Here is a 10,696-nt window from a genome sequence, read left to right as displayed (position 1 = left end):
TCACAGCTTTCCCTCACCAAGGCCACACCAAAGCATAGTCACTTACTATCAGTCTCCACAACACAAATGGGTGGACTCTAGTAATCCCGAGCCTCACCGACTTCTGTCTCTACACCTGCGGGCTAACTGCCCTGCACCCCAGCCCAGCCTAGAGCCCGTACGCACTGTGGGAAGCCAGAACAAAAGGCACAACGGTAGGTGAATGGGCTGGCTGCTCGCCCAGCAGCCTTGTGAAAGATTTCAGGGACAGGTTTCTGGGGGCAAGAGGGTTGTATCTGCTCTTTGAGCCCCTACTAGTTGCCAGAGGGGCGGGGACAGTGTCAGCTGCATTTACCTCAGGGTTTATTTCTGAGCGGTTGCTCAATACTTGCTGAACATAAAGCTCTTTATTCTCAGGCCCTCACATCCGGGTACCTTCATAAACGCAACGTCACCGAAGAAACAGAAGTTGAATGGACTGAGAGAGTGGGCACTGCCCACGCTTCTTCGTAGGGTTCTGTGTGTCATCCACACCATGGTGTTACTCGGAGTCCATCAGCCGTAGCCAGAAGAGATGGAAATGAAACAAGTAGGAGAAAGAGAACATCCGTCTGCAGAGCTGAAATCAATCCTCCTGCACCTCTCCGCCATCATCTGCAGAACCATCTCAAGATCCCGTAGTCTATACACGTCATTAAAAAAATATCAATGTCATACCGAAATGGAGAGGGATTTTCAGGAGGCCTTGGCTTTGATCTTAGACAGTAATAGCTCATTCTTTCGGCCCTCCTGGAAAAGCAGAGTAAGAGAGAAGCAGAGATTAGTCATCGGCACTCACACAGGGGTCTCCGGAGGGGCCAAGCCTCTCCCCAGTCTCGGTAACCACTTCTGTTTTGTTTTGCCTTTTTTTGGTTTGTTTTTTGAGACAGCGTCTCATATAGCCCAGTTTAGTCTTGAACTGGCTCCAAAGCCAAAATGACCATGAATCTGATCCTCCTGCCTCTACGTCCTGAGTAAATATGAGAATTACAGTGTACTGGGGATCAAATCCAGTGCTCTGGATTCCAGGCAAGCACTCTATCAACTGAACTCCATCTCTTGCCACTTAGCCATTTCTGACAAGTCAGTCAGTCTTCAAGCACGAAGCCACCAACAGTGACCTACTAACCTTCTATACAGAGAGATGTGATGAAGCCTCTGGACTAAAGGCAAGAGATCAGGCACCATCTTTCCTACAGACAGAACTTTCTAAATTCTCTGAGGGGACAGAAGCAGAAAGCAGATACTTATCTGCTTGGGAGGGTAAGAGAGAAGGGGCCTTGGAGACCATACTCTAAAACGTGAGCAAGGCAGCCCTAGTGTGTACACAGCAGATGACACATTGAGTGGTTCTAACAGTGACCATGCCAAGTAGTCTCAGCCTTAAGAACTAAACGCACAGAAGACGTGATGAGAAGTATTGATGAAGGGTGCTCCCCTCTCCAATAATGAGGTATGCGAGCTCTGCGACTAAACATGTTGAGGGCTATCACTGAGGGATGTCACTGGGCCTATTCCCTGATAATGGTATCCAGTGTCCTAAGATACCAGTTACCTTTCTGTATTCCCTTCCTCTGGCAAATGCTAGAGCTCTTCACCTGACAGCTCACAATGCTTCTGCTAGCAAACCTCCAACAGCCCCAGGCAAAGCGTTTCCCAAAGCATCTTAAGGTCTCTAACAAAGAGACAGCTGAGGGGCTGGGGAGGTGGCTCAGTGGGTAAGCAAGTATGAGGACCTGAGTTTGAATCCTCATCACCCACATAAAAAGCTTGGCATGTGCACATGCCTGTAACTGTGGAGCTGTGTGTACAGAGGCAGAAGAGCTGGGGCACTTTCTGGCTGCCAGCCTACACCCAGTGAGATCTTGTCTCACGAGAATATAGCTGAGGGATGACGGAGCAGACATCAGTGCCCTCCTCTGGTCTCTGCACAGACACGAAGGACATGCACTTACATACATGTGTATCACACTGGACTCCACATCAGTTGCTGGGCTTTTCCCATGCCTCAGGGCCTTGGTTGCTTCCTGATGTGTTCTTGCTCTCCCCATAGCAGAGCCTGGCTCAGTCTGTGGAGCCCACTCTGACTATAACATCTGCCTCTGTCTCCCTACATGTAAAGTTTGAAACTATTACTTTTTAAATATTTTGTTCACTAGGACTTCTGTTCATTTGTTCTTAGTTTCTCATCCATCTCCTTCACCACAGCGAAGCTCCTTGAGGACAGAGACCAGGTCTGTTTTACAGCCTGGTTCATTCCACAGGCACAGTCGGAGCTGGGAGAGCATTTCAAAGGATGAGACTTGCTGCCATGCCTGTGGGTATGCATATGGCTGCCAAATATTAGATCAGAAAACGGAGGGCAAGGCAGGCAGAGGAGAAGGTGGAAGAAGAAGACAGAATAATCTTAAAAGTAAACCAGAACAAAATCATCAGCATGGGACACTCTCTTTTTATTTTGTTCGTGTGTGTGTGTGTGTGTGTGTGTGTGTGCTCATGTGCACATGTGTATGTGTGCCTATGGAGGTCAGAAGTCAGGCTTAGCTGTTGCTCTTCAGACATTGTCTACCTTGTTTCTTTTAAAAATATATTCCTATTTATCGCCTTTTGTGTTCATATGCACCTGCCATGGAGGTCAGAGGGGAACTGGTGGGGGTTGGTTCTCCTTTCCATCATGTGGGTACTGGATATTGAACCCAAGTCATCAAGCTTGGTAGAAAGCACCTCTACTCACTGAGCCATCTTGCTGGCCCACATTACTCTTTATTCACGGAGTAGTAGGCTGGTCAATGAGCCCCAGAGGTCCTCCAGCCTCCTCCTCCTCCTTCCCAGCACTGGGATTCAGGTGGTCACCACCCTGTTGTGTTTTTATGCCCCTACCCCATTAGTTCTGGGGATCAAACTCAAGTACTCCCACTTTCACGGCAAGCACCTTTCTGACAAGGCCATCTCGCCAGCCCCAGCTCAGCTGACTTTGGCTACCATCTGTCTGGCCCGCATGCTCTCACCTCCTTGAACTCTTTCACAGTCTTGAAGTAGAGCCGCTGCTTTTCCAGGAGCTCCAAGTACTGATCGTTCAACTGGTCCCTTCTCATCTTGTTCTCCTGCTTCTTCTTTTCCATCTGTGGGAAACATTTTGGGAAATGGTGGTGGACGAAGAGCCATCAGATAGCAGCCACATCAGGCAGCCATGATTAGCGTTTGTATGTTTCTCCAGGCTCTCCCTTCTAAACAGATTTGCTCAGGCTGGCCTGTTTTCTTTCTGAATGATATCATCTGTAGGATCTATAATCTACTCAGCAGTTCACTATTTATAGGCCATCGGATGAACAGCATGGATTTGGGGGGGATTCTTGACTGCGGACCATTTTGTCTCTACGGGGTACTTGTGAATAGTAGGGTTTGGAGTGTCACAACTCCAAGGAAGGAGAGTTGCTGGTGTCACTGGTAAGGAGACTGTAAAGGGTTCAGGACTGCCATAAGGCAGGGACTAAGGTTACCTAGTCCAGGACGTCAACTGTGTGCATAGCTCTGATGTACATGATTGTGCCTATAATGAAAAAGCTTACCACCTTTCATTTATTGCAACTGCGTCATAGTGTAAGCTATCTATAGCTGTCTTAACTGTTATAGGGTGTTTCCAGAATGCTGATCTTATACACAGACACTAGATGTGGACTTAGGGAGGTTTTCTCCGGTAGCCACAAGCTGGAGGAAGGGCGGAGGACCTGTGGGAGCTGGTTTTCTCCTTCTGTCATGTGACTGTACCCAGTAAGCCACCTAGTCGGCACCACCCCGTTTTAGAGACAGGGGCTCTCACTGGCCTGAAACTTGCCAATTACCCCAGACTAGCTGATCATTAAGCTCCAGGGACGCTCTTGTCTTCCAGTCCCCAGCACTGGGAATACAAGCCTGCACCAGAACCTCGACTCTTGGTATTTTCTCGGGGCCTTTGCACACTTGGTAAAGAGTAATGGACCTAAAGTTAGCAGTGAACAAGCAAAGTCTTTGTTCTCACAGGGCACATCCTGGCAATCGGTACCAAACCAGACCAGACAACCAACCAACCAAATGACCGACCAACCAACTGACCAACCAACCAACTGACCAACCAAGCATCTGACTAGTAGGCCAATGTACATTACAGTGACAGCAGCATCAGTGCTGAGGAAACTGGAATGGAGTTGGAGAGGGTGAGGGCATGTGGATTCTGTGATGCAGAGGGCTGAGGAGGGGAACTCAGCAGAGCCAGGTGCTCTGTGCAGTTAATCTCTGAGGCTAAATGTAGACCATCAGCCAGCCAGGAGATGAAGGCAGAAAATACTCATGTACAGAACAGGTGCAGCCTGCGCGTATGCATGTGCATGTGTCTAAGTGCATGTGTGTAAGGCAGGCGATAAACATGGCTGTTAGCCCTCACCATGGTCTACCTGGTCCAGACCTGGCTAAGTAGGTTAGGCTGGCTGGACAAGAGAGGAGGGCTGCTGGGGAGGGGCAATTCTTTTTCTGTAAAGCAGGGAAGGGTAGCATAGCTCATTTAATATGGGGAACAGCACAGTGTTTGACACACAGGAGTGCTCAGTGCCTGCGAGCTATGGCCAACAGCAATGTGGAGGCCTATCCCACCAGAGTCTCATGCTGGTGAGGCAGTACAGGACGCTGTCTGGATGGAGAGCCTATGCCCAGGACCTCCTCACCACCACACAGCCTGCACTGCTGTAAAGTAAGCTTGCTGACCTTCATCCTGCTTTGTTTAATGCCTTCGACGATCTGCTCCATCTGCCTTAAAAACTGGTCCCGGGCAGCAGGGGAGGCCATGGCTCTGGAAGAAAATTCAGCAGAAGTAGGTCCAGCACATGGGACAGTTGGGAAGAGGGTGGAGGACACGGAGTCAGTCCTGTACCTAGAATGTACCTAATCAACCAGGCCTTTGCAGGGCACAGTAGGCTGAGGGAGCCGCCAAGAATGCCAGGCGGCCGGGGTCCCAAACCTCTCATCTGATAACCAAATGTGAATTCTGTTCCCCATTCTCCCTCCTTCCTGTGGCCATGGGCTGCATAAGGAACACCTCTGAGTAGATGGAAATGGGTTCTGAGGAAAACTGTGCAGGTGAGGACAAGCTGCTCCTCTAATCCCCACAGACAGGCACGTGCCTCTCTCAGCAGCAGCACACACACAGGCAACTCCAAAGTGCCGCCCTTCCGAGGATCGTTCAGCTTCTTCCTTATAACTTTTAACCAAACTATATTTCTTCAACATAAAATGTGAATAAAAATAATAGCAATGCCATTTGCCATGACACTGCTTACGAAATTGATTCAGTTTTGTTTTTGAAGAATCTGAGGACAGGGCCACATTGCCTGCAATTAGAGGACATGTTCTGAGTCCTCCAGATCTGAGCTGAGAACGTGGAACTTTGCTGGAGGCAGTAGAAGGGGTAGATTTCCCAGTGTCTTTGCTGTACCTTCCTACCCACATCTAGTCCTTCGGAGGGACGGGAACCAGAAGGCTCAGAGCTTGGCACTCACAGACAGGGGATTCTTCAGAGAGAGGCCTGACAGAGCAGAACTCTGCCATGGTTATCAGAGATACAGCCCTCCAGTCTAAGAAGGGCAATAGGACACAAAGGCAGGTTCCATACCTGAACCTCCCCAGTGTGTGTGTGTGTGTGTGTGTGTGTGTGTGTGTGTGTGTGTGTGTGTGTGTGTGTGTGTGTGTAAGCCATGGGTCCTGCAGATTGAATTCAGATTCAGGCTCAATGGAGAATGGCTTAGCCCTGCTGTGTTTAAAATGAAAAAAGATGTAGAAAGTCTAGAGCCCATAATTCAGGAAGAACTTGGCCTTAAAATGTCTTTAGTTGGCTGCCAAGGGCCGGCGGGGGCCTGTGCTAGCAAAAGGAAGCATGCTGTCCTAGTAGCAAGCCTTGGGCTCCCAGCAGGGTGGGTGGGTAGCTCGCCATGAACACACTCCAGAGCTAGTGCTACCTGACTCCCTTGCTATAGGATTTATACAGATGGTCTTCCTATACGATTTATTTTATTTTACGGTAGAATCTCATGAAGCCTAGGCTGGCCTTGAACAAACTTTGTAGTCAAAATGACCTTAAACAACTCTTGATCCTCCTACCTTCCCTTCCAAGTGCTGGAATTACATGATACACAAGAAGTCAGTTTATGTGGTGCTGGGGAACTGAGCCCGGGCTTCACGAGTCTACACGAGCACTCTACCACTGAGCTAAATCCTGAGTTGGGAGGATGAATGCTAACTTACAAAATACCCTTAAAGAGTTCTTCCTCAGGGCCCACAAGGTCAGAGGGACCTTCTTTATTCAGGGAGGCTGTTATTTGAATGGCCTGGAGGTTATCAAGTAGAGTAGTTTGCTGGACACTGAACCCCCGGGGATCCGCCTGTGTCCACCCCCCAGCGCTGAGGTTATAATCAGGACACTACGCCTGATTTCCCTTCTGAGGGTTCTAGGATGGAAACCGGGTCCTTGGGCAAGGCAGGTTCTTTACCCACAGCACTGTAATCTGCAGAATCTTTCATTAATACAAGTTTGCCCTTAGTGGATAGGGGTCCCTGTACTAGACCATGTGTACACAACACATTCTCAGTCACTCCTCAGCCAGACCAGGAGGGCAGACGGGGACGAGGGTAGCCAGTACTTACTGTGAGAAGTTCTCATGAATTGAGTTTAGCAGGCTAATCTGGGAGAGTGAAAAAGAACCATGTAAGTAGAAAGCTAAAAGGTCCCCACACTACCCCAGTCCTTGCTGAAGAGCTTGCCTAGGCCTGGGACAAGGCCACTGAAGGGGAGACACATCTTGTTAAGCAGGTCAAAGTGATATTCAACAGAACAAAGGAAAGAACAGCATGTTCTTACCTGCATAGTTTTCCTCAGAGAATCTGTCTCCATCCACTTAAAACCATTTTCCCTACAATGCCTGACCATGAGAGTGTGGAAAGACGACTCTTACAGGGGACTCTAGTGGCGGGGCTCTTTGGACAAACTGCAGCAGGGATGCTCCACTGCTGTATTCCCACACCAAGCCACCAAGGCCACCAACATGGCCAGCTGCCCAGTGGTCCTGAGAGCTTCTGAGAAAGCATATCCTTCATGGTCCTGTTCCCATGGAAACCGTCCCTGCCCTCACAGCTAGAGCTTCCATCTGACCTTGTGAGACATGCTGGGAAGGGTCTGGGGTCCCCTGGCCGTGCACCGTTTAACCTGTCGGCTCATGGGTAAGCAGTTACCCTACCTGGACTTTAGATTCACAATACTCAACGTAGGAATAACATTCTTACCCTTAACGCTTCAGAAAGAGTGTGGGGGACTTTTGTCTCACGGGTTTGAATGTACACTTGCATATGGAGGCCAGAAGAAACCTCGGGTGCCATTCACGAGGCCGTCCACCCTGCCTTTTAAGACAGGTCTCTCAGTGGCCCAGAGCTCATCCAGGAGGCTGGCTGGGGTTGGGACAGTGATCCCCAGTGAGCTATCTGTCTGCCTATCTAGTCTTGGCATTACAAACACACTACCATGCCAGTTTTGGGTGTTTTTATTTTTAATGTGGCTTCTGAGACCTCACGTTTGGAAGGCAAGCACTTTATGTACTGAGCCACCTTCCCAGCACCTCACACTGGTGTTTCTCACATGATACTACAGAATGGGTAAACACCGGCTGCCATTCACTGCAGTGACAAACCCCAGTGCTTGGCACAGGAAGGCAGTCAGTCTCTAACTTTCTACATCTCAGGCTCTAGGTCCACCTGAATCCTTTGGAGCTACCGTGCTATCAGCGGCTCATCCAAGTTATTTTATCTCCATCTTTACTCTCCTCTTACTAGGGCTAGTTTGAAGTCCTGAGTATAAGGGTGCTTGCTGAATGCCTGAAGACCTGAGTTCTGTTCCTGGAGCTCACATGGTGTAAGGAGAGAATTGGCTCCTACTAGCTGTCCTCTGACCTCCACACATGTACAACACCGCCCCTCCACAATAAAGTTTAAAATGGAATAAGACAGAAATAAGCCGACCAAGGCTCTTACCTCCTTTTCTAGATAAACCTTTTTGTCATCCAGGGTGTTGTACAGAGTGAAGAACTGCTTGGTCTCCTTGTGCACCGCGGAAACTGCCAACACAAAGCGATCAGCGTCCTAATGCAAGAGCATCAGGGAACCCAGCACAGCAGGCCCAGGAGGCAGTGCGCAGGGCCTCATGCACACGTAGTCACAACAGTCTCTGTGCCTACTGTTGGTACGTGTGCACATGTGCATTCCAAGGTCGGAGGTCGACACTGGGTATCTATCTCAATCCCTCTTTACTTCATCTTTGTGAGACAAGCCCTTTTCCCTGAACCCAGAGCTCACTTACAAAGCTAGTCTGGGTGTTCAGTGAGCCTCAGGGATCTACCTGTCCCCAATGTGTGTACCACCACACCTGGCCTATTCAAAAATATGGATGGATGCTTTGTCTGCATGAATGTATGTGCACAACATCTGTGCCCAGTACCCATGGAGGGTGTTGGATCTCCTGGAACTAGAGTTAGACATCTGTGAGCTGTCATGGTAGTGCTAGGAATTTCACCTAGATCTCTGCAAAACATGTACACTAAATAACTGAGCCATATTGCCGGCCAATACAGACAGACAGAAAGACAGACAGAAAGACAGACAAAAAACAAACAAAATAACAATATGTTTCTTGGGATCAGATCAAACTCAGGTCCTCATGTTTGTCAGGCAGACCTTTAATTACTGGAATCACCTTCTTTGACCCTGAGGGTAGCTTTGTGTTGGGGTTGGTCTGGTGCTAATATGTACTCAAATGCTAATCTTTCTACCCCAAATTCCGGTTGCCCCAAGATGAGCCAATTCTCATGCATTCCAGCTTTTGTTGTGTAAACCTTGCTCCCTAAGTTAAGTGGTTAATAAAAGGCTAAAGCCTGTGATTGGGCAGTAGAGAGAAGAAGGCAGGACTTCCTAGGAGGTTGAAAGGAACTCTGGGAAGAAGAAAGTCACATGTGCCAAGAAGCCTGAAAGGTACAGCTAGCCTATGTGACTGGATGGGGCTGAGTGGTCAGGTTATCTTAAGTGAGCTAGTTGATTAGCTAATTAATTAGCTAAGACCTAAGCCTTTAATTAATTAATTAAATTAAAGGAAATATTAAATGGTCTCTGTGTGGTTATTTGGGGGAACTAGCTGATTAAGGAATAACTGCCACTGTATTAATTTCCAACATTAATTAATATATACAGAATATTAATAATCTTTTTTATAGCTTTGAGCCTGACATGATGCCATAACTGGGTAGGCTGAGGTAAGACCGGTCCTGGATTATGGAGGGAGCGCGATGCTCTAAGGCAACTGCAGTGAGAATCTGTGGAGCACGGCCACAGGCCGTCTGCAGATGCTGGGGTGGGGATGCTTCATAGGAAGCTGGAAAGAGCGAGGCTCAGGTGAGTGAGTGCGCGCGGCTAACCACCAAGAGAGCTGGCCAAAGCTGACTCTCAAAGTCCTGAGTCCATCTACAGAGCAAACAGCCAGAGCACAAGTCGTCTCCCAGGGTTGTTCAGCAAGCCTGGTGATGATGTAAGGTCCCCTTTGAATATGGCGTTTGTGGACTGTGCTCTGACCATTGCTGCACTGTGCTAAAGTGCATGAAGCCCCTTCGCTCTCGTCCCTCCCGAAGCCCGAGAGTGTGTCTGATCAATGCACCTACTCTGACGGTAGAGCTCAATAAATCGCTTCTGATACTGTATCAGCTCTGCTCGACTGGGCACTTCATCAATCTTGCGGTGCAAAATCGCTATTTCTCGATTTCTTCTTGCCTAAATGCAAAGGGACAGGGAGAGAACACTTAGTCAAAGGCCGTATTTATCTGCTCCTCACACGCTGAGCCAGCCACAAAGACAGACACCCCTCTACTGGCCTGAGGTCCTCACATTCCCGTGTGACTGACCCCGGAGTCCCAGATGAGAGGGGCCATCCTGCTGCCTCTCCAAACTCTATTCTGAATTCCTCCTCTTGGAAGCCCACAAGTAGCTTCTCAGAGTCTTTTCACAGGGAGACCAGACTGTCCTGTCAGGTGTACAGGAGACAGCGGGGTGTTGCATGAGGACCACACCACTTAGCTTCCACTGCTGTCTGTATCTCAGCACCTCGTGTTTCTTCAGAGGAATCTTAAGGTACAGCCATTTAACGTTTAAAATGTGTAAAGTTACATCTGCTTGTTTGCTTGCTTATTTCCTGGGCATAGGCTGTGATGGGTGGTAGAATTCAGAGGGCGATGTTCTCCCGTACCACCATGTGGGTCCAGGGAATCAAGCTCAGGCTGCAAAGGACGGACTCCGCCTCTAGGTGGAGACATGCCCTTGTCTCCTCCCTTAAGGGTTAGTCCAGCAGGACCAGTCAGGGACCAGGCCAGGGAACTGCCTCCCAGGGGCCGGCCTGCCTGCCTGAGCCCTGGCTCAGAAGAGTTAACTACTCCCTTTTCATCTCTTTGTCCTTTGCTTTCTAACTAACTATACTTTTAACATTGCAAACGCACACCATTGGCCCTTAGCTCGTTTTCTGAGGCTCCCCTCCCCACTGTGTGGCTGACCTCCACGTTTATCTTCACTCTCTTCCTGGGCAACTCTGATTCACAGCCTCCCTGCCTTGTGGTTTTCCTTTTGACCT

The 10,696-nt window shown here is 49.0% G+C and overlaps 1 protein-coding gene across 1 annotated transcript in view; it reads right to left on the bottom strand.

Annotated features, from left to right (window-relative positions):
- Nucleotides 1–325: 325 nt before the first annotated feature.
- The window catches only part of Ccdc93 (coiled-coil domain containing 93), a 69,666-nt gene continuing 59,295 nt past the window's right edge, over nucleotides 326–10,696 (bottom strand). The window contains exons 19-24 of the mRNA XM_032914806.1: nucleotides 9,738–9,846; nucleotides 8,065–8,147; nucleotides 6,688–6,725; nucleotides 4,756–4,840; nucleotides 3,027–3,140; nucleotides 326–768 (exon numbers count right to left, since the gene is read on the bottom strand). Of these exons, the coding sequence (XP_032770697.1) occupies nucleotides 715–768; nucleotides 3,027–3,140; nucleotides 4,756–4,840; nucleotides 6,688–6,725; nucleotides 8,065–8,147; nucleotides 9,738–9,846 (483 nt within the window). The 3' untranslated portion in view covers nucleotides 326–714. The remainder of the gene's footprint in view (nucleotides 769–3,026; nucleotides 3,141–4,755; nucleotides 4,841–6,687; nucleotides 6,726–8,064; nucleotides 8,148–9,737; nucleotides 9,847–10,696) is intronic.

The sequence above is a fragment of the Rattus rattus genome, chromosome 10, assembly GCF_011064425.1.
Source record: "Rattus rattus isolate New Zealand chromosome 10, Rrattus_CSIRO_v1, whole genome shotgun sequence".
NCBI classification, from domain to species: Eukaryota; Metazoa; Chordata; class Mammalia; order Rodentia; family Muridae; genus Rattus; species Rattus rattus.
This window is presented reverse-complemented; position numbering and strand designations above follow the sequence as displayed.